The sequence below is a fragment of the Protopterus annectens genome, chromosome 4.part0 (genome assembly GCF_019279795.1).
Source record: "Protopterus annectens isolate FY-2018-M chromosome 4.part0, PAN1.0, whole genome shotgun sequence".
NCBI lineage: Eukaryota > Metazoa > Chordata > Ceratodontiformes > Protopteridae > Protopterus > Protopterus annectens.
The window spans coordinates 310,545,212-310,564,771 of record NC_056733.1 but is presented as its reverse complement, the minus strand read 5'-3'; the positions used below and the strand labels follow the sequence as shown (position 1 = coordinate 310,564,771).

The following is a 19,560-nucleotide window of genomic DNA, read 5'->3' as shown; positions in this document are numbered from 1 at the left end:
AAAGCTGTCTCGCTATGTTAAACTCCTTTAACATAGCAAGACAGTTTGTGAAAAGCAATGGAGATCTTGCTTTCTCCATTGCTTTTTTCAAAAGGGTTTAACATACCGAGACAGCTTAAAAAAAAAACGGAGATTCTCCGTTGCTTTTTTTAAAGCTGTCGCGAACTGCCGCAGAATACCAGACAGCTGCAGAAGGAGGCATTATACAATGCCATTATTTAAGAAAAGTAATTATTTTTTTTCTTAAATAATGTCATTGTATAATAGCAATAACCCACTTCTGGGTTTGGGTAATGCTGGATTTACCCACGGTTGGCTTTGTTTGGCCACTTGGGCTTCGCCCTCGTGACCAAACCACACCAACCGTGGGCAAATCCAGCATTACCCACACCCAGGCGTGGGTTATTGCTATAATAACTACTGATAGGATTCCAACATTGCTAAACCCAAGGTATGAGCCAATAAGAAGTCATTTGAAATCTGGTGTAGATCCTTAGGCTTTACTACACCAGAAACAGCACCTTTCTCCATCCCCCTCAAAAAGCAGAGGCAGAGTTTAACCAAATGCATCTTTTACATCCACCTGAGCTATCCCCAGCTCAAGCAGATGAGATCTTGCTATATTGTTTCAAGCAAGACACACTCAGGAGTAGTAAATAACTATGAAAAGGAGGAGCCAGTATACTGGAGTATATATACACCTTTATACCATAGAGAGTTCAGACAGAAAATGTGTGTTGTGGAGTAATGTTGGTCACATAAAAGACTTAATTTAGGCTCAAACACACATTCAAGTCGATTCTGTCTTTACAGAGGGTCCCAGACATTACAAATATTACAAGGAAGGGAAGAGGTAAAGAACAGCTTCCCAGAGGCAGACTGCAGGAGAGCATGTCAGTATAAAACTAAAAATTGAATAAACTTTATACATTTCAACAGTCTGTTCTTTTGCATTCCATTAATTGTGCTCATAGGCATTCATTTCTACATTTAAGAGGGCAAAAACCTTAGTTTATATTAACATTTCTACATACAGTATACACAAGTAAGTGCCAAATTCCAAACACTAGTCAAACAGAATATACAGCATACAAAACTATTTAAACCAGTCCCGCCCCCTCCACACACACACACACACACACACAGGTATATACAAACATACCACGTAAATAACAGTACAAAACCTAGAAACATGACAAAAAGTGAACAAAGCAGTCTACAAACAAAAGCACATCCAAAAGAACATTCATAGCTTCTGCTGTGCAAGGCAACTGATGAAAATCACTGGTGTCTAAAAGGAAAGTCGAAAAGGAATAGAGCTAACCATCTAATACACAACTCACAGGAAATTAGAACATAGCTGAAGGTCATAAACTTTAAGAAGCAGGCAGGCTATAATATCAAAGCGACTCATCTTGTAATAAATGTGCCCTATTACAACTATCAGTTGCAACTAAGTTCTTACAAGTTCAGTAACCATCCGACATGCAAATCAGTTTTTAAAAACACCAGTATTACATCATGTTGTCAATCTCAGCTCTTAAGACCATATTTATATACAGCTATTAAAATGACTATAACATATTTTAAAAAATGCAGCAAGTTTAGCACATTACATCTCAAATCATCGAATCCAGTTTTGTAAACAATGAAAATCTCTGCAAGCACATGCAGACGGAGGTCAAGGCTGAAAATGTGAAATGGTCTATCCAGATATCCCAATTAATTTCACAAAAAGCGAGGAGTATGAAATTCTTGCTGTTAGAAGGGAAACAATGAAGTTATTACCAAATAAAGTACCTCTGTGGAATGTATGGTTATACTGAAACACCTGCTTTAGAAATTGACTGTCTAAAATACAAGTAAATGGCACCATCCTTTGTGAACATAAAATTGCACTACACTTAAAAAGTTGCCCCTGTTCCTTTATCATTCTGTACAGCCTACCCAAGGTTTCAAGTGGCTCTTTAACAGAGAGCAACATTACAACATTACAGAGTGAAACAAAACAAAAGCTGGCATAAAAAAAGCTAAAATCTTATATGGAAAAGATTAGTGCTTTTCTTTTAATGCCTGATCTCGGTCAGCCTCCCCAACTTCTTATTCACACTCTAAGGTCACTGCCTTAAAGGATGATATACAGTGACACCCCCCCCCCCCCCGAAGGTCATTGCGGTTCAGTGAACTCTTTTTATGCTTTTGCTCCTACTGACATATACAACATAAATATAGCATATAATGAAGCCATCAAGTTACTCACACTCAAAGTGAAACTTGTTGGACTTTAAACCCACACAGAAGTACTAACGTATGAAAGACTGCATTTAAAATCACTACAAGCTTTGCTTGGAGAAGTTTGTCCTCTACGTAACAGCCACTATCACGCAATAGTGTAGATCAAAGAAATCATTCCACAGTGGAGAATAGTCATGGAATAGTCAAAGGAGGCAGGAAAAGAGAGTGTGCTCCTCATAACACTTTATTGTAACAACTGAAGCTGCAACACATCTACTTTTCTGTTACAGTCTCATATTTATAATGGCCATCACTTGGTGTCCCTAAACATTTTTAAACTAATTTAAACATTGTTAGCGTAAAACTATAAACTGCAGCCCACAATTTCATTAACCGTTAGGTAGGCCATCAGCATGTGTGCATTTTAACCAGAAGTCTGGAATGCACTGATCAATAAACTACACCCTCACAGGAGGGATCGTTACTTTGTTTTATATTGCTAAAAATGTTTAGACTTACATTATTGCTTAAAATGTCTTTTAAAATCAGATACACAGTCAGATCTAGCAGAACAAGTAATATTAAAGACGGACATACAAGAGCCTGAATTTTGGAACTAAATGTAAATTCCAATCACTTGAAAAAGTGCCTAGTCTGAAAATGAAACTGATAAAATGGTGGCAAACTCCATAATACCTGCCACCGTTTTAAAAGACAAGATGCTAAAACTGTGTGCACACATTTATGTGAAAATGAAAAGCAATGTCTTTCGGCTTTTCCCAGTTAGGGGTCGCCACAGTGGATCACCAGTCAGCAGATTGACTGGCAGTGGTGTTTTTATGGTGACGAGTTGCCAGCCCGGCACCCAACCTTCACAGGAGGTACACACATACACATCTACCTGCATGGCTTTAAGGGAGGACATGCAGACTCTGCACAGAAGGTGCTCCAGCTGAGAAAAGAACCACAGAAACTCTTGCTGGGAGGCAACAATGCTAACCGCTGCACCACCACAAACAATACATACATTAAATAGTTTATCAACTGATCAGTAGCATCACCTTCATAAAGGAATTATTTTTTGAAACCTTTACTATTAAATATGAAAAAAAGCTGTGAACAATACACATCAGTTTCATTTGAATATACTAAGCTGTCATCTAGCTTGTCTGCTGATTGCGTCCCCTAGCACTTTGCAACGTGGTCAACTGCCCCCTTTTGCCCAACTCTAGCTACTTTACTGTCTTGTATATTATAGACTTGGAAATATTACAGACTTGGAAATAGTCACACACCATTTAAATAAACTACCAAATGGAGTATATGCATCAAAACAAGGTGACTGATGCAGTCATTTTGAAAATCAATAACCAAAACAAAGCAAAACATAAAAAGAATGCAGACAATTTCCTTTTGCAATTGGTTAAACAAAACCTTCCCAGCAGCCATAAAGCTTTGTCTGAAGAGTATTAGAGTTACATAAAAGAGTTTTTATAAGGCAAGGTATAGGGTTGAGATTAGGGGGTAGGGTTATAGTTAGCACACATTTTAGTAAGGATGGGCAGGTGGCCTGCAATACTTTATGCACACCCCAACAATGCCCATAATCCCAACCCTATACTTTTAAAAAACACTTTCCATACTACCACTACACAAGACATTCAGACACACACCACATACAGCGGCATGCATGCACAGCATTAAATCTGTCCCCTTCCCTAGTCCTTAATCTAACTCACAAAACTGCTTGGGCACACACTCCCACCCATACTAAATGTTCTGCTATTACAGTCCCAAACCTCTGCTTATCTTACCTTCATGCACTTGATCTTCCTTCTACCAACATCACCAGCGCTCAATAAGGAGTGGTCTGCGTGAATTTTCCAAGCATTTCACTCTGTTGACGAACTGCCGATTCAATAGAGTGCCTTGTACTCCTCAAATGATGCTGTGCGTTAACTGACACAGCTACTACAGCATTTTATGTAGTTTCATAAGTGTGACTTAATACATATGAAAACAGGTTTTAATACTTATGAAGGAATTGCCTGTGACTTAATTCATGCAGCTCTGAAAAGTCTACGTATAAAATATATGAAAGTGCTTAGTGTATTTGACTAAATCAGGTATTTACTGTTCACAACTTGAATTTCTTATGTTTATTCTTCAATTGTTGTTTTGGTTATTTAGGCTAGTTGGAGTTTTCTTATTATTAAAATTCTGAAGTGTGTTACTTTAATGTAGCACAAGCTGCACAAAATATATATTGGAGTGCGAGACTTGTCCAAATTGCTAGACTATATAATCAGGAAATATTTTAAGTACTGTTAAAAATGATTATACTAGAATTTATCAAAAACTAGATAATAAAATTCCATTACCCAAGTATCCTATATACATATGGGTTACAGATCTACAGAGTCAAAAACATGGATTTTAATGCATGGAGAGACAGTAACAACCAATGGTAACCCTTCTCAGACAATACAGAAGTATATGTTCTTATACACACCTCTGAATAAATTGGGCACTTTATTATTTAAAATTATCCACAATGATCCACACATTTTCAAGTTGACTACACTATACTAAATGGAACAGATAGTCATTTCAAACAGTTGTTTGCCTTGTATATCTCTAAAACCCACTCTAAACAGGTTTGAATAGATCCACATGTGCTGCTACAAAGAGAAATCTGACCATTCAGATATTTTACACTACATGCATATCTTTATGAAACCATGTATTTCACCTACCCATATGTACACTTATCTTTGTAATGAAAAACATGCTATCCTGGGATCTTACAAGTTGCAAGTTTTGCTGCATTTAGGTCAAAAAAAGGACTTTGTATAATATGAGGAAGCGGCATTTCTAGATACACACACACACACACACACACACACACACACACACACACAAATATATATCAAACAAGGAATGATATATCAACATATACCTTGAAAATAGTATACCCTTAACTTTACTGGAAAAATTATTCCATAAGTTAAGTTTTTTTTTTTTTTTGTTTCATTCAATGCTAGATTGAATAGCATATCCTTAATTTTGTTCTTGTGATACTGTGTACCTGCAGTTAAGCCAAGCTCGCAGTTAAGCCAAGCTCGTTTTTTTAGTACTGGATTGCTCTCAACCCTAAAGGATAAATACAGCTTACTTCTAGAAACATCTAAAGGTTATGCTGTATTAAGTTACATTTCTTTGTCCCCTTGGTAAAATTCAATGTTTTACAGCCACTCACTTCTGTACACTTTCTAGAAGACCCATAGCTGTCACGGACAGGCTACAGAAGACCAAGATGTACTTGATTACAGGTCAGCGTGTCTCCATCCCTTGTTATTACTGTGAATAATATTAACCCAGCTTTCCTCACTGCCTTGTATCGAATATCCATTACGTGATTTATTTTCTCATTTACATTTGGTTACTAGGAAAATCTTACTGGCCGGAAAAACTCCACACAAATTACAAAATACAATTTGAAAAACTAGACAATAAATAAGAAATAGCAACATAAAGAGGAAGACTGAGGAGGTGTTTCATAAATAACAAATAGTGAAAGAGGTAGACCAAAAAAAAAAAAAAAAACACAAGAAGTGACATAAAAAAAGAGAAAACAAGAAGTGAAATTTAAAAAGGTAAAGATGGAGCGGAAGACAGACCTAGAGAGGAGTGATGATGGTTGTGGATCCAGTTATCAAGTATGTATGATTTTGTGTGAGGATTTAAATTTAAACTGAAGAGGTTTATCATCATTTATTTTTATCTTTATGATTCTTAAAAAAGGAGTCCTTTTCCCAATAGTTGAACATAGACATTTTAGGAATTAACACATCCTAAGCTAAAAGACACATCCACACAACAAAATGAGATGATTTTACATTTGTATTGAAATTCAGTCTGACTTCAAACTATGATTTTTTTATTTGTATTTATTTAATTTAAGCTAGTTAAGTAGCAATGCAGAACAAAATAAATTATTGTCAACTTAAATTGTTGCTCTAAATAAGCATTCAATAGCTTAGGTCATTGCCATCTTTAATTTTTACACCAGTCTTATACAGCCAAATCTTCGCATATATCGATAGGTCAGAAACACGGAGCACAAGACCAAACACCAATCCCCAAGGAGCACCATCTATAATATTCTTCCAAAATGAGCCAACACCTTTTATTACCACTGATTTAGCACTGGCAGTTGGTCATCTCTCAGTCCATCTAATGGCGTAATGATTTACATTGAGATTTTATTTTACATTTGTTGACCGGGCTAGTCTAACTGGATATATGTCCATTTTCAGTAGAGGCCCAGGGAGAAAAGCTCCACATAAAACAGATAAAGAAACAAAACATTAAAACTTCAGTTACAGAACATTAAAGTTACAGATAGCTTGTAACTAAAATGTGCAGGTAGTCTACTGCCCCCTCATTAATATTCCCAAATCCATAACATTTGTATACCCACATTAAGAAATACAATAAAATAAACATACGAGTAGGTCATAATGATCCAGCATACAAGACCACAGCACTCATTCAAATCTACTCTTATCTACAATCAAAGTCCAAAAAAGAGAGATAAACCACTAAAATTCATTTTTGCTCTTGATGAAGGTCCAAATGAGCACAACCTACCTGAATATTTGCCAGCAAAATGTCTACAAAAATACTACTTGTACAAAACAAAAATGGGTCTTACACAAAGCTATACAGGCAGCATTATAAGCAATGAATTAAAACCGCTATATAGATCTACAGTACGTAGGCAGTAGTGGAAGAAATTCATACCTAGAATATTTTCATTGTGACAACTGACCACTAAAAGCACTCCATCATTGCATGGTTTTAATGTCTATTACATATTCAGACTCACCACACTACACAAAGGCTACAAAAAGAACAATGTCTCCATATTCTTAAAATAAAAACACATTTCACATTTGGATGTATTACATAGGAGCTGAACTCCTCCACGTGCAAATAACCATTAACAAACCACTTTATCATATCATACCTGCAAAAGGAGTTACCTAAATTGACCATTTGGGAACAGGAAAATAATATGCTGATAAATACATCAAAAACTAAGCATATGAGATTTGGGTGACAAACTGAAAGGTGAATGTTTAATACAGCACATACTGACTGAAACTGTAGATTCATTTAAGGAACTGCATATGAATCAATCCAGCTTTGAGATTTTCTAATTATATCAACCAATTGGTTAATGGTAGTTACAGAACTATATGTTGTATAAAGTCTACACAGTCTAGGAAATCAGAAATTATGACGTTAATGTTTGTTAGTCACATTAGACCCAAACTTGAATATGGGAATAACAATATGGAAACCTAATAAGAAAACAAACACAAGTAAACCGGAAACAGTTGAAGTATACAAAGGGCAGCCATGGATGAGAATATTTAAATTATAAAAGACTACAATCTCTGAACTCGTACAGTGTATTATATAAAGGAGAGAGAGGGGGAGGAAACCTTATTCAGGCATGCATATACATATATATATATATATATATATATATATAGATAGAGAGAGAGAGAGAAAGACAGAGAGGGAGAGAGAGAGCGCGCGCGCATTTACAGACATCTACTTCTGGGAATGTATGGGGTTTTCAAAAAGTATTTGAGAATCATCAGATAACCTATGTAGAAGGTTTTACAGGAATGAGAAGTGTACTAATTGGTTACATTAAAGCACGCATTAGGTTATTTTTAAGAACAGCCTGGACAAATTATGGCAACTGTTTTAGTATATTGACAGGCTAAAAGGGCATTAATGCCTGTACTTGAAATATTTCTATGCATGCATGTGCCTAACTACAGAACCCCTTGTATGTCATCAGCCCACCTCCTACCTAAATAGTTCGTAATGTTAAAGCCAGACACAATTCTCCTAGGAGAATATAACTTTTCATAAAAGTAGGAGAATTACACCACTCAGAAACAAATACGTCTACTATTCAAAAACAAACAAACTCACTATGGTGGGATCCTAATATAAACAGCCTCTATAATAAAAATATATATATATATATTTTTACATGCAGTGATAGATGCCAAAAATCCTCTTGGGAGACTAAACAAGGAACACCAGACCCAGATGAAATCATCCAAAGACAAACAGGATATAAAAACAGCCACCCATGTGAATGATAACCATAAAGCCTTTACCTATTTTAGAAACATCAGAAAAAAAATGCCCAGCACTGTACAGGGACAAGGCAACATAACAGCCTGCCTACTTGTCAGCCTAAAATATTACTTGTCAGACCCCCCACACCCACACACACACACACACACACACACACACACACACACACACACACAGTGGCTATTCAATATTAGTCTCAATCAGGCTTTGTGCCAGATGAATGAGGACAGCAACAGCCATTCCCTAGGGTTTCAGTGGACCCACGTAATTATAGACCTATAAACTTAAAGCAGCTACATTTGAAAGGCTATAGGAAGTAACATTATGGATTTAATACATAAGGAAATGGATAACCTACAGACTCTTGATCTAAGTCAGTTCGGATTCATTGAGGGCAGATACTGCCTAGTTAATCTGGTCAATATCTTGAAAAAAAAAAAAGTTACTGTTGCAATGGATTAGGACAAATCAATACACACCTTATATCCAGAACTTATAAAGGTGTTCAATACCATCCCACATACAGGTATCTTAGATAAACTCTCTCATAGCCAAGTGCATACTCCTATGTAACTCAACGGATAGAAAGTTTGCTCACAAACACAATCCAGGAAATAACGGTAGGCAGCCCTACATCCTCCAAAAGAACTGTTTCTAGCAGTGTACTCCAGGGTTCAGTCCCTGTGTCACCCCTCTTTGGCATTTACTTCTTTGCAGTCAAAACACTCCAGAGGACACTACAACCCTCAAAGAGACTAGGGTAGTGCAAAGGGGTCAGCCTCCCTGGTTGCAAAATGCAAGAGGGTGTAATGGACAGATCCAAATTGGTCTTCAGTGCTTTACCAGCATTCAGAAATGAATGCTGGTATTGGGTTTATGGTGAGAGCTGAAGCACATAGCACTCAGTGCATGGTATAAACTTTTTTCTTGTACAACTGAAAAAGCACTTTATACATTCTGTGTGTGGCATAATCTGTAGCAGCTCCACTCTATGTAGCAAGCAGTTTAAAGAGCTAAAAGAGATTTTTCTTTGCTTTTCAAGTTGGAAAAACTTTTCAAAGGGTAGTACCATATCAGTGGAGTACCTCTAAGCACCAGAATAGCTAGCTACTCCTCTAAAAACCATGGACTGAAAGTAACAAGAAATGTATAATCATATCCTTTCTCAAGCGCTACTCCCATAGCAAATATCACAACAACCCCCTGAAAATGTATCCTACATGCAGGGACCTGGGAACCTATGTCAACAACAAACTGTCCTTTGAACACCAAACATTCACTTAGGAAGTCCTTTTTCATAGCACAATGTGTAGCTAAAGGTACAACATCCAGGTCCAGAGATGTAATCACTCCTCTGTACGCGACACTCATTAGACTGATCACCGAGTACAATACCATTGTCAGTATTTATAGTTAGCCAATCCTAACCAGTCAACCTTGAGTAAAGCTTCACAATGGTGAAAGTTTTAAGATAAACTAGCCAAGCATTTAGTCCTTTTATTCATTTTCAAGTATATTTGTGATGTTAATTAGTACATGGAAGGCACAAAGCAGTCTATGTAGCTGGAATGTATGGGCTGTACCCATACTGGTTCAAGTGACAGTAAAATTCATGACAAGCCTCTAACCAGTTTATGTAAAGGACAGTTTTCTATGAATAAACATACATTTATTGTCCAACAGCAAGATGACTAGAAGATTTCATAACTTCAATGAGTGAGTGATCCATGGAGGAAATAAGAAACTCTTGAGCAAGATAGTTTGCATCTAACAGCATGTTTTAATATGTTTAGGCACAAACCTCAGTCACACTTTCAACATGAAGAAAATTAAATCCATGCAAAATCTAAGAAAGGGCAGAAAAAATAGTGGATACTAAGCAGTGCAGTGTCCTTGGCATAATGCATTTTCTAGCAACACTATGTTACTCCAATCATCTTACAAATACCTAGGTGGACTGAAAAATGCAGGAAGATTGCGCATGTGAAATAAAGATATGTACAACTTGATCCCTCAAAGAGTTGATGAACAAGGTTTTCAAAAGCAAAAATGTAGGCACTGCTTAAAATAGTTTTTAAATAAAAATAATAACCTTAATCATAATAGATTTAGACATCCAAGTCATCAATCAAATCTCAAAATTATATACAAACACATTCCACACATTACTCTATATAGCAGCAAAAATATATTGGCACATAGAGAGATGGCGAATGATATCTAGTCCTCATCCTAAAGACTTAAAATGACAGATGTATCAGCTGCAAATAAAGTTACTTATGCTTTGTTTTATTTTGAAAAGCTTAAAATGCTAGTGATTTTGATGCTTCACCAGATTCTTGCAGACATTTTTACTTGCTCCTTTTTCTCATTTTGCTTTTCGCTATGCACCTTGCCTGCTGTAGTATTATTTTGTGTGTAATCCGTTAATTATTTTACATTTGTTTAACGGGATGGTCCGACTGGGACAGTGCCCATTTTCAGCGGAGGCCCAGGGAGAAAAGCTCCAGTCTAAGCTTGCATACAAATTATCACAATAAGGAATAGAAATTATAAACAAAATTGACAAAATGAGTGTTAACACATTCACAGAATAAAAATGTAAAAGCAAAAACATATGCATAGTATCATATAGAACAAGACTTTAAACACTTAAATAACAAATATATAGTTGAATTTATATATGTGGAGGAACATAACATTAGTTAGGAAATTAGGCAGGTAGAATCACTTAGGCAAAGTAGTCCATAGTTAGTAATACTTCCGTGATAAGGGTTGCAGCTAGGAATGTAACTACTTACAGAGAAGTAGTGTTGTTAGAAGTGATGTGTTAACAGAGTTAGTACATATAGCCAAGTTATGAAACTCATCCCGACAGTCTTAATCATACCTTCAAAGCCATTTACTAGATGAAGTCTGAATGTCTGTATAACGCCACACTGACATATGAAAATATACTCATACTCCAAATATTAACATTGTTGCAATAAATATGTATACAGTACAAAAAGGCAAAAACACTTTGTATACTGTTAAAATACTAACATCAGAATATAGTTAAACATGCAGCAGCATAAAAATGCAGACATTCCTAAAGATGTGCAAAGGTTAAATATATAACACAGTACTATAATTAATAGATAGATGCCACGCATAAATATGTATACAGTACAAAAAGGCAAAAACACTTTGTATACTGTTAAAATACTAACATCAGAATATAGTTAAACATGCAGCAGCATAAAAATGCAGACATTCCTAAAGATGTGCAAAGGTTAAATATATAACACAGTACTATAAATTAATAGATAGATGCCACGCATAAATATGTATACAGTACAAAAAGGCAAAAACACTTTGTATACTGTTAAAATACTAACATCAGAATATAGTTAAACATGCAGCAGCATAAAAATGCAGACATTCCTAAAGATGTGCAAAGGTTAAATATATAACACAGTACTATAATTAATAGATAGATGCCACGCATTCTCTCCAGCTAAAAATGTCAAGACACTGTGCAATCCAGCATCTGCAACACAGGTTCACAGGACTGTCTGCATCTCGATGCATATGTCTGTCTAACTGAAAAGACAAGGGACCTAGAAACATGCCAACCTGATGTTTAATGTTCTTAGAACGACTAAAGAATGCGCTAGTTACCACTGCTGACCCCAAACTTCTAATAAGCTAAAAGAAAAACCTTGCAAAGGATTCATTTTTCTATACGTACATATTCATAAATGTCTGTGGCCAGTATAGATGCACATTCAGAAATATTTAGAGACACCAGGGACCAGACCAGCATGCTGGAACTAGGTACTACATCAGTTCTACCCTGAAGTGAACCAAACTTTCATTGAAACTCTCAGAAATTATTCAGTTTCATTTTGCCAAAGAGGAAGTTAGTAAATATCCATTTTATTATTATTTGCTTTAATAAGAGCTTTCCTCCACATACAGTGCATTTGTTATTGAATGTTACATTAACCAAGTTTATTAGGCATATCTACTAAATAAGGTTGCAAACAAAAATTAAAAAGGAAGCAGTTCTGAGTGGTGCAATTGTCTTATTTCACATGTAAATACTGTGTAAAAGTCTTTACATAGTTAAACCAGTCATAATCCAGTCATAATTCAAAAAAATCAAAATCATGGTGCTGACACGCGATAAACTTTGGAAAAATCAATTTTATTGTCAACACCTGGACTCAAAATTTATAAAAAAAAATGGCAATTGGTTCCTGTTCTTTATTGCTGTCCACAAACAAGATTACACTTGGTTACTACTAATCCACTAACAACAAGAAAATTATACCTCTATCACATTTAATTACATTTTTCTTTAAGCAAAGCTACTAGGAAACAAATATCTTGGGGCATCAGCAGGACAATGTTGGCCTCAAAAAACAGACAATGTTGGCCTCAAAAAACAAGATCATCAACACCAAGAATTAGTACACTTTCCAATAATGAAATCAATATTTTGCCATGATATAAGCATTATGGAACAACAAACAAACTATGAAAATACAGCAAAAAGTCCACTGACTCACCCATAACAACCTATACCATTACACTAAATACTCACAATATGTTAATTACGGAGTATTACCAAGACAAAAAGTGTCACACTTTTTCTAATGTAGGATCTACTTACAATGATGCTACATTTAACTTTCTAACTTTACAAAAAAGTCCTATAAAAATAAATGCTCATATTTGAAAAGTAACATTAGTTCCACTTTTTTTTAAGGCGAGGAAGTAAATTATGTCATGGAAATACTGAACAGACCATTCCATCTGTGGAAACTAAAGGAAAGCAAGACCTAAAACCAGCACTCTTTACAGATCACTCACTGCAGCATTAACAAGCCTCACTTCCTTATGAATTCTGTACTGTAGCTCCTACCTCCCATCAGGGACTCACTATTTGCCTCAAGGGATAGTGAAAACTAATCTTAACAGTAACAGACATGCAAGAAGAATGGATGGCAAGCACGTAAGAACTGATTCTTAATTATAAAAAAATGTATATATATGTATGTATGTATGTAGAACAGCAGTTTCATTGTCAGTCTAACCAGCAAAAGCACACACAAAAAATAAGTTTCAGACCACACCACTCACGTGTCTGATAGCAGCTTTCACCTGAAATAAAAAAATCACCCTCCAATTACCCGCAGTTAGACTTACAATTCCTTAATCAGCACCATCTTCGCCTCTCAACCGGGTCAGTAGCTGCGTACATTTCACGAGAACTGCGCATGCGTTCCAAAGAAACCCTACCCAATCCCCCCATCATTGGTGCAGAAATTGTAGGTAGTTTACGTCCATTGGACGACTTTTAATAAAGGGCAGTCAGCTGATTTTTGTTTTCATAATAAGTAAAGGGATTTAGTCTGCCTGGAATAATGATTTCACCGCAAAAGAAATACTGAGAGATGCCGGAGATTAGTCGTCTAGGAGGAGGAGACTAGACTTTTAAGCCGTGCCCATTTCGGAGAGACCCACCTTACAACAAAAGTAAACTCTTCGTTTTATTTCATTAGGAGTAATCTTGACAATTAAACGCGCATCAAAAGACGAACATCCGTTAATACCAGTCTTGTTTATAAGCAAAGAGCCATTTTTCCTTTCATCAAGAAAATGATGCTGCAAGCATTAGCCAAGAAGGGCAAGAGCTCTACAATAAGTAAATATAAAAAAGTGTATCGAAAAGCTATCCGCTAAAGAAACATGATTAGTCAAGACATTGTTAGTAAACGCTGAGTGACACTAAATTATCTACAGGAAATACAATAAATACCGATTGCATTTTGTAAAGGAAACATATAGTGTAAGATTGCAACTTCGGTAACTGACGTCAAGCTTCTGGTTTTAGAATTCTCTCTAAAAAACCAATGAATAGAAGGAAGTACTGCCATACCTCTGAACTGTCCAGATTTTCGCCGTATATTTTTCGTCTGTTTCTCGTTGAATTTATGTTTTTTTTTATAGTAACTTGAAGTTTCTAAGACTGGTATTTAAATGTCATTCCTCTCAACTGTTCAGATTTTCGCAGAATGTCAAAATTTTTGGTCTCTTCCTCATACAATTTGTGGTTTTCTGGCAAATCACTCAGTACTGAAATCACTAAATAATGACATACATTTGTGTTTCAGACTTTATATCCTTCATAAATTGTATGCTAACACAAATTTTATTAGTTTTAACTACGTTAAAAGTTTATGAGCAATATTTAAAATTCATGTCTGTTTTTGCCCCCCCCCCCCCCCCATTATTTTAGGCTTTGTCCAGATTTCTCGGGCTAAGAGATTGCGAGGTTATGTTCAAAATATGTCACTGATTTTGGGCCTTTATCCCCCATTATTTCTGGCTGTGTGCAGATTTCTTGCACCAAGAAGTTGACAGGTATGAGTAATGCAATTCTTCTTCTTCTTCTTCCTTCGGCTGCTCCCGTCAGGGGTTGCCACAGCAGATCAACTATTTCCATTTCTTCCTGTCCTCTACATCTTGTTCTGTCACACCAACCACCTGTATGTCCTCTCTCACCACATCCATAAACCTTATCTTAGGCCTTCCTCTTTTCCTGTTACCTGGCAGCTTCATCCTTAGCATCTTTTTCCCAATATACTCTGCATCCCCCCTCAGCACATGTCCAAACCAACGTAATCTTGCCTCTCTGGCTTTGTCTCCAAACCTTCCAACCTGGGCTGACCCTCTAATATACTTATTCCTAATCCTGTCCATCCTCGTCACACCCAGTGCAAATCTTAACATCTTCAACTCTGCCACGTCAAACTCTGACTCCTGCCTTTTTGTCAATGCCACTGTCTCCAACCCATATAACATAGCTGGTCTCACTACCCTCTTGTAGACCTTCCCTTTCACTCTTACTGGTACTTGTCTGTCACAAATCACTCCTGACACTCTTTTCCACCCACTCCATCCTGCCTGTAATCTCTTCTTCACCTCTCTTCCACACTTACCATTACTCTGAACTGTTAATCCCTAGTATTTAAACTCATCCACCTTAGCCACCTCTACTCCCTGCATCCTCACCATTCCTCTATCCTCCCTCTCATTCACACACATATATTTTGTCTTAGTCCTGCTGACCTTCATTTCTCTGCTCTCTAGAGCATATCTCCACCTCTCCAGGGTCTCCTCCACCTGTTCTCTACTCTCACTACAGATCACAATGTCATCTGCAAACATGATGGTCCACGGGGACTCCTGTCTGATCTCGTCTGTCAACCTGTCCATCACCATTACAAATAAGAAAGGGCTCAGAGCTGAACCTTGATGTAATCCCACTTCCACCTTAAATGCATCCATCACTCCCACCACAGACCTCACCGCTGTCACTCTACCCTCGTACATATCCTGTACCACTCTTACATACTTCTCTGACACTCCCGACTTCCTCATACAATACCACAACTCCTCTCTAGGCACCCTGTCAAAATCCACAAAGACACAATGCAACTCCTTCTGATATTCTCTGTACTTCTCCATCAACACTCTCAAAGCAAACATTGCATCTGTAGTGCTCTTTCCTGGCATGAAACCATACTGCTGATCACTAATCATTTCCTCCCTTCTTAACCTAGCTTCCACTACTCTTTCCCATAACTTCATGCTGTGACTGATCAATTTAATCCCTTTGTAGTTACTACAGCTCTGCACATTACCCTTATTCTTAAAAATTGGTACCAAAACATTTTTTCTTCATTCCTCAGGCATCCTCTCACTTTCCAAGATTTCATTAAACATTCTAGTTAAAAACTCCACTGCCATTTCACCTAGACACCTCCATGCTTCCGCAGGTATGTCAGCTGGATCAACAGCCTTTCCGTTCTTCATCCTCTTCATAGCTATCCTTACTTCCTCCTTGCTAATCCACTGCACTTCATGATTCACTATCCGCACATCATCCAACCTTCTCTCCCTCTTATTCTCTTCATTCATCAACCCCTCAAAGTACTCTTCCCATCTTCTCAACACTCTCTCCGCCCTTGTGAGTACATTTCCCTCATTATCCTTTATCACCTTTTCCAGCTGCACATCTTTCCTAGCTCGGTCCCTCTGGCTAGCCAGTCGGTACAGGTCCTTTTCTCCCTCCTTAGTGTCCAACCTTTTATACAACTCATCATACGCCTTATCCTTAGCCTTCGCCACTTCTCTCATTGCCATGCACCTCATCTCCTTATACTCTTGTCTACTTTCTTCATCTCTCTGACAATCCCACTTCTTTTTCGCCAACCTCTTTCTCTGTATACTGTCCTGTACTTCTTCATTCCACCACCTGGTCTCCTTGTCCTCCTTCCTCTTTCTAGATGTCACACCAAGCACCTTTGTAGCCATCTCTCTTACTAGCTGTGCTGAAGTTACTCAGCTATTTGGTAACTCTTCACTGCCACCCAGTGCCTGTCTTAACTCTTCCCTGAACACCACCTCACAATTACCATTTTTTTCTCAATTTCCACCATTTGATCCTTGGTGCTGCCCTCATACTCATCCTCCTCTTCTTGATCACCAATGTCATCCTACAAACCACCATCCTATGCTGCCTAACTACACTTTCCCCTGCCACCACTTTACAGTCTCCAATCTCCTTCAGACTGGCCCTTCTACATAAGATATAATCCACCTGTGTGCATCTTCCTCCACTTTTGTATGTCACCCTATGATCCTCCCTCTTGTTAAAATATGTATTCAACACAGCCATGTCCATCCTTTTTGTAAAATCCACTGCCTTCTGCATTCCTTTGCTTAACACCATACCTACCCATCACTTCCTCATCCCTCTGTTCCCTTCACCAACATGCCCATTGAAATCTGCTCCAATCACCAGTCTCTCACCCTTGGGTACAGTCATCACCACTTCGTCCAACTCACTCCAAAATTTTTCTTTCTCATCCATCGCACACCCAACTTGTAGAGCATATGCACTAACAACATTCATCATTACACCATCAATTTCCAGCTTCACAAACATCACTCTATCCGACACTCTTTTCACCTCCGAAACACTCTTAGCATACTGTTCCTTTAGGATAATGCCTACGCCATTTCTTCTCCCATCCACACCATGATAAAACAATTTGAACCCACCTCTGATATACCTAACCTTGCTCCCCTTCCATCTGGTCTTTTGCACACAGAATATACCAACTTTCCTTCGGTCCATCATATCAGCTAGCTCTCTCCCTGTACCAGTCATACTGCTAACATTCAAAGTTCCGACCCTCACTATCACAGTCCTAGCCTTTACCTTCCTTCGGCCATGCCTTCCGCCTCTTCTCCTCCTTCGTCCAACAGTAGCCCAATTTCCACCAGCACCCTGTTGGCCAACATTACTGGTGGCGGTCATTGTTAACCCGGGCCTCGACCAATCTGGTATGTATATGTGTACTTTTGTCTGCTTGTATGATTTGGCAAATTTTTATGCCGGATGCCCTTCCTGACACAACCCTCCCCATTTATCCGGGCTTGGGACTGGCACAAAGAAATGCACTGGCTTGTGCATCCCCAGTGGCTGGGTTAGGTATGAGTAATGCAATTGAATTAGTAAATTGTAGTTCTGAATAAACAATTATTGGTGTATTACAAATTACAGTCTTCGGTGTTTACTGGTCGATTTCACAACAAAGAAGTATTCTATACAAAGCTGACATTTGACTGTGAAGTATATTGAAAGAAAATATGTCCACTTTGTTGTTCTTAAATACATTGCAACTCCTCCTCCATACTCACACATAACACACACAAAAGCAGGTACAAAAAGGCATAGCAATGTTTATTTTACACTGATTTTTGCAAGTAAAGTGCATTGTGTGACACCACTCCTGCCTGATCAGTGGTTGCTTAAATGTGAGCAAGCAACAACAGGAGTTACTCACTTTTGTCCTCAGATGGACAGTGTGAACAGATACTTTATTGACTGTGCACACCTCAGATGTCTAATTATGATTAAAAAGGCCACGCTAAATTATTTTAATGTGCTTCACACAAATGGACACTATTTATTTAACATTTGTTTACCAGGAAAATCCAGCTGGGACTGAATCCCAGATGCATGTCTTTGGAATATGGAAGGAAACCAGAGCACCCAGAGGAAACCCATGTGGGCATTAATCCCTACGTCACTCGATGGGTTGCCAACTGGCTTACTGACAGAACCCACACTGTAAAAGTAGCCGACTCCAAATCCAGCTCCAGGCAAGTGGAGTACTTCAGGGATCAGTCCTGGGACTGCTCTTGTTTGGCATCTACTTCTCTGAAGTACAGGCCAACACTAAGTGACTCTGGCTAGCAAAGTTCGCAGATGACTGCAAACTGGGAGCCATTACTGAATCCCCAAATGATGTGGATATTCTACAAAAGGGCCTTATAGAAACAGATGCTTGGTGCAAGAGCCATGGGCTCAAGCTCAATGCCAAGAAATGTATAGTTATCCCCTTTGGGAAAAAACATGTACCTGTGAATTACCACATAGGTGGCAGTACACTAAACATTGAAAGTGTGATAAGAGACTTAGGGACACAGGTGGACAATGGTTTCACCTTTGATAACCACATCGCCACAACAGTCAGGAAATCCTTTTATGTGGCACACCTCATCACTAAGGGCTTTTCATCCAGAAAAAAGGAGGTCATTGTCCCACTGTACTCATTCATCATTAGACCCATTATAGAATACAATGCCCCATTACGTATGTACCTCTCAAGACATCTGCAACAACTGGAAAGGCAGCAGTGATACCTCACTAAAAGAATCACAGGCCTAAAGCAGATGCCCTATGCTGACCGTCTAAAAAAAACTCCACCTATACTCTGTCACATATCATCTACTCAGAGGCGATCTCTGCTTAACTTACAAGGCCATGTCAAACCCAGAGCTGTTGGACATGCTACACTTAAATAAATCCCATTCCCTCAGAGGCACACACTCCAGGGTTCTAAACCTTGACATCACAATGAACAAAACATGCTGGAGGTTCCTGACCCAGAGACTCCCCAGACTCTGGAATAGACTGCCCATACATGCCAAGCAGAGCATCTCTTTGGCCCTCTTCAGAAGGAACCTTGATGATTGGATGGGAGATAGGAAATTCACCCTGGGGATCAT

The 19,560-nt window shown here is 37.9% G+C and overlaps 1 protein-coding gene across 1 annotated transcript in view; it reads right to left on the bottom strand.

Moving 5' to 3' along the window:
• PITPNB (phosphatidylinositol transfer protein beta) overlaps positions 1–13,704 on the bottom strand; it is an 862,947-nt gene extending 849,243 nt beyond the window's left edge. Inside the window, exon 1 of the mRNA XM_044068302.1 lies at positions 13,621–13,704. Coding sequence (XP_043924237.1) covers positions 13,621–13,640 — 20 coding nt within the window. The 5' untranslated portion in view covers positions 13,641–13,704. The remainder of the gene's footprint in view (positions 1–13,620) is intronic.
• Between the last annotated feature and the right edge of the window lie 5,856 nt (positions 13,705–19,560).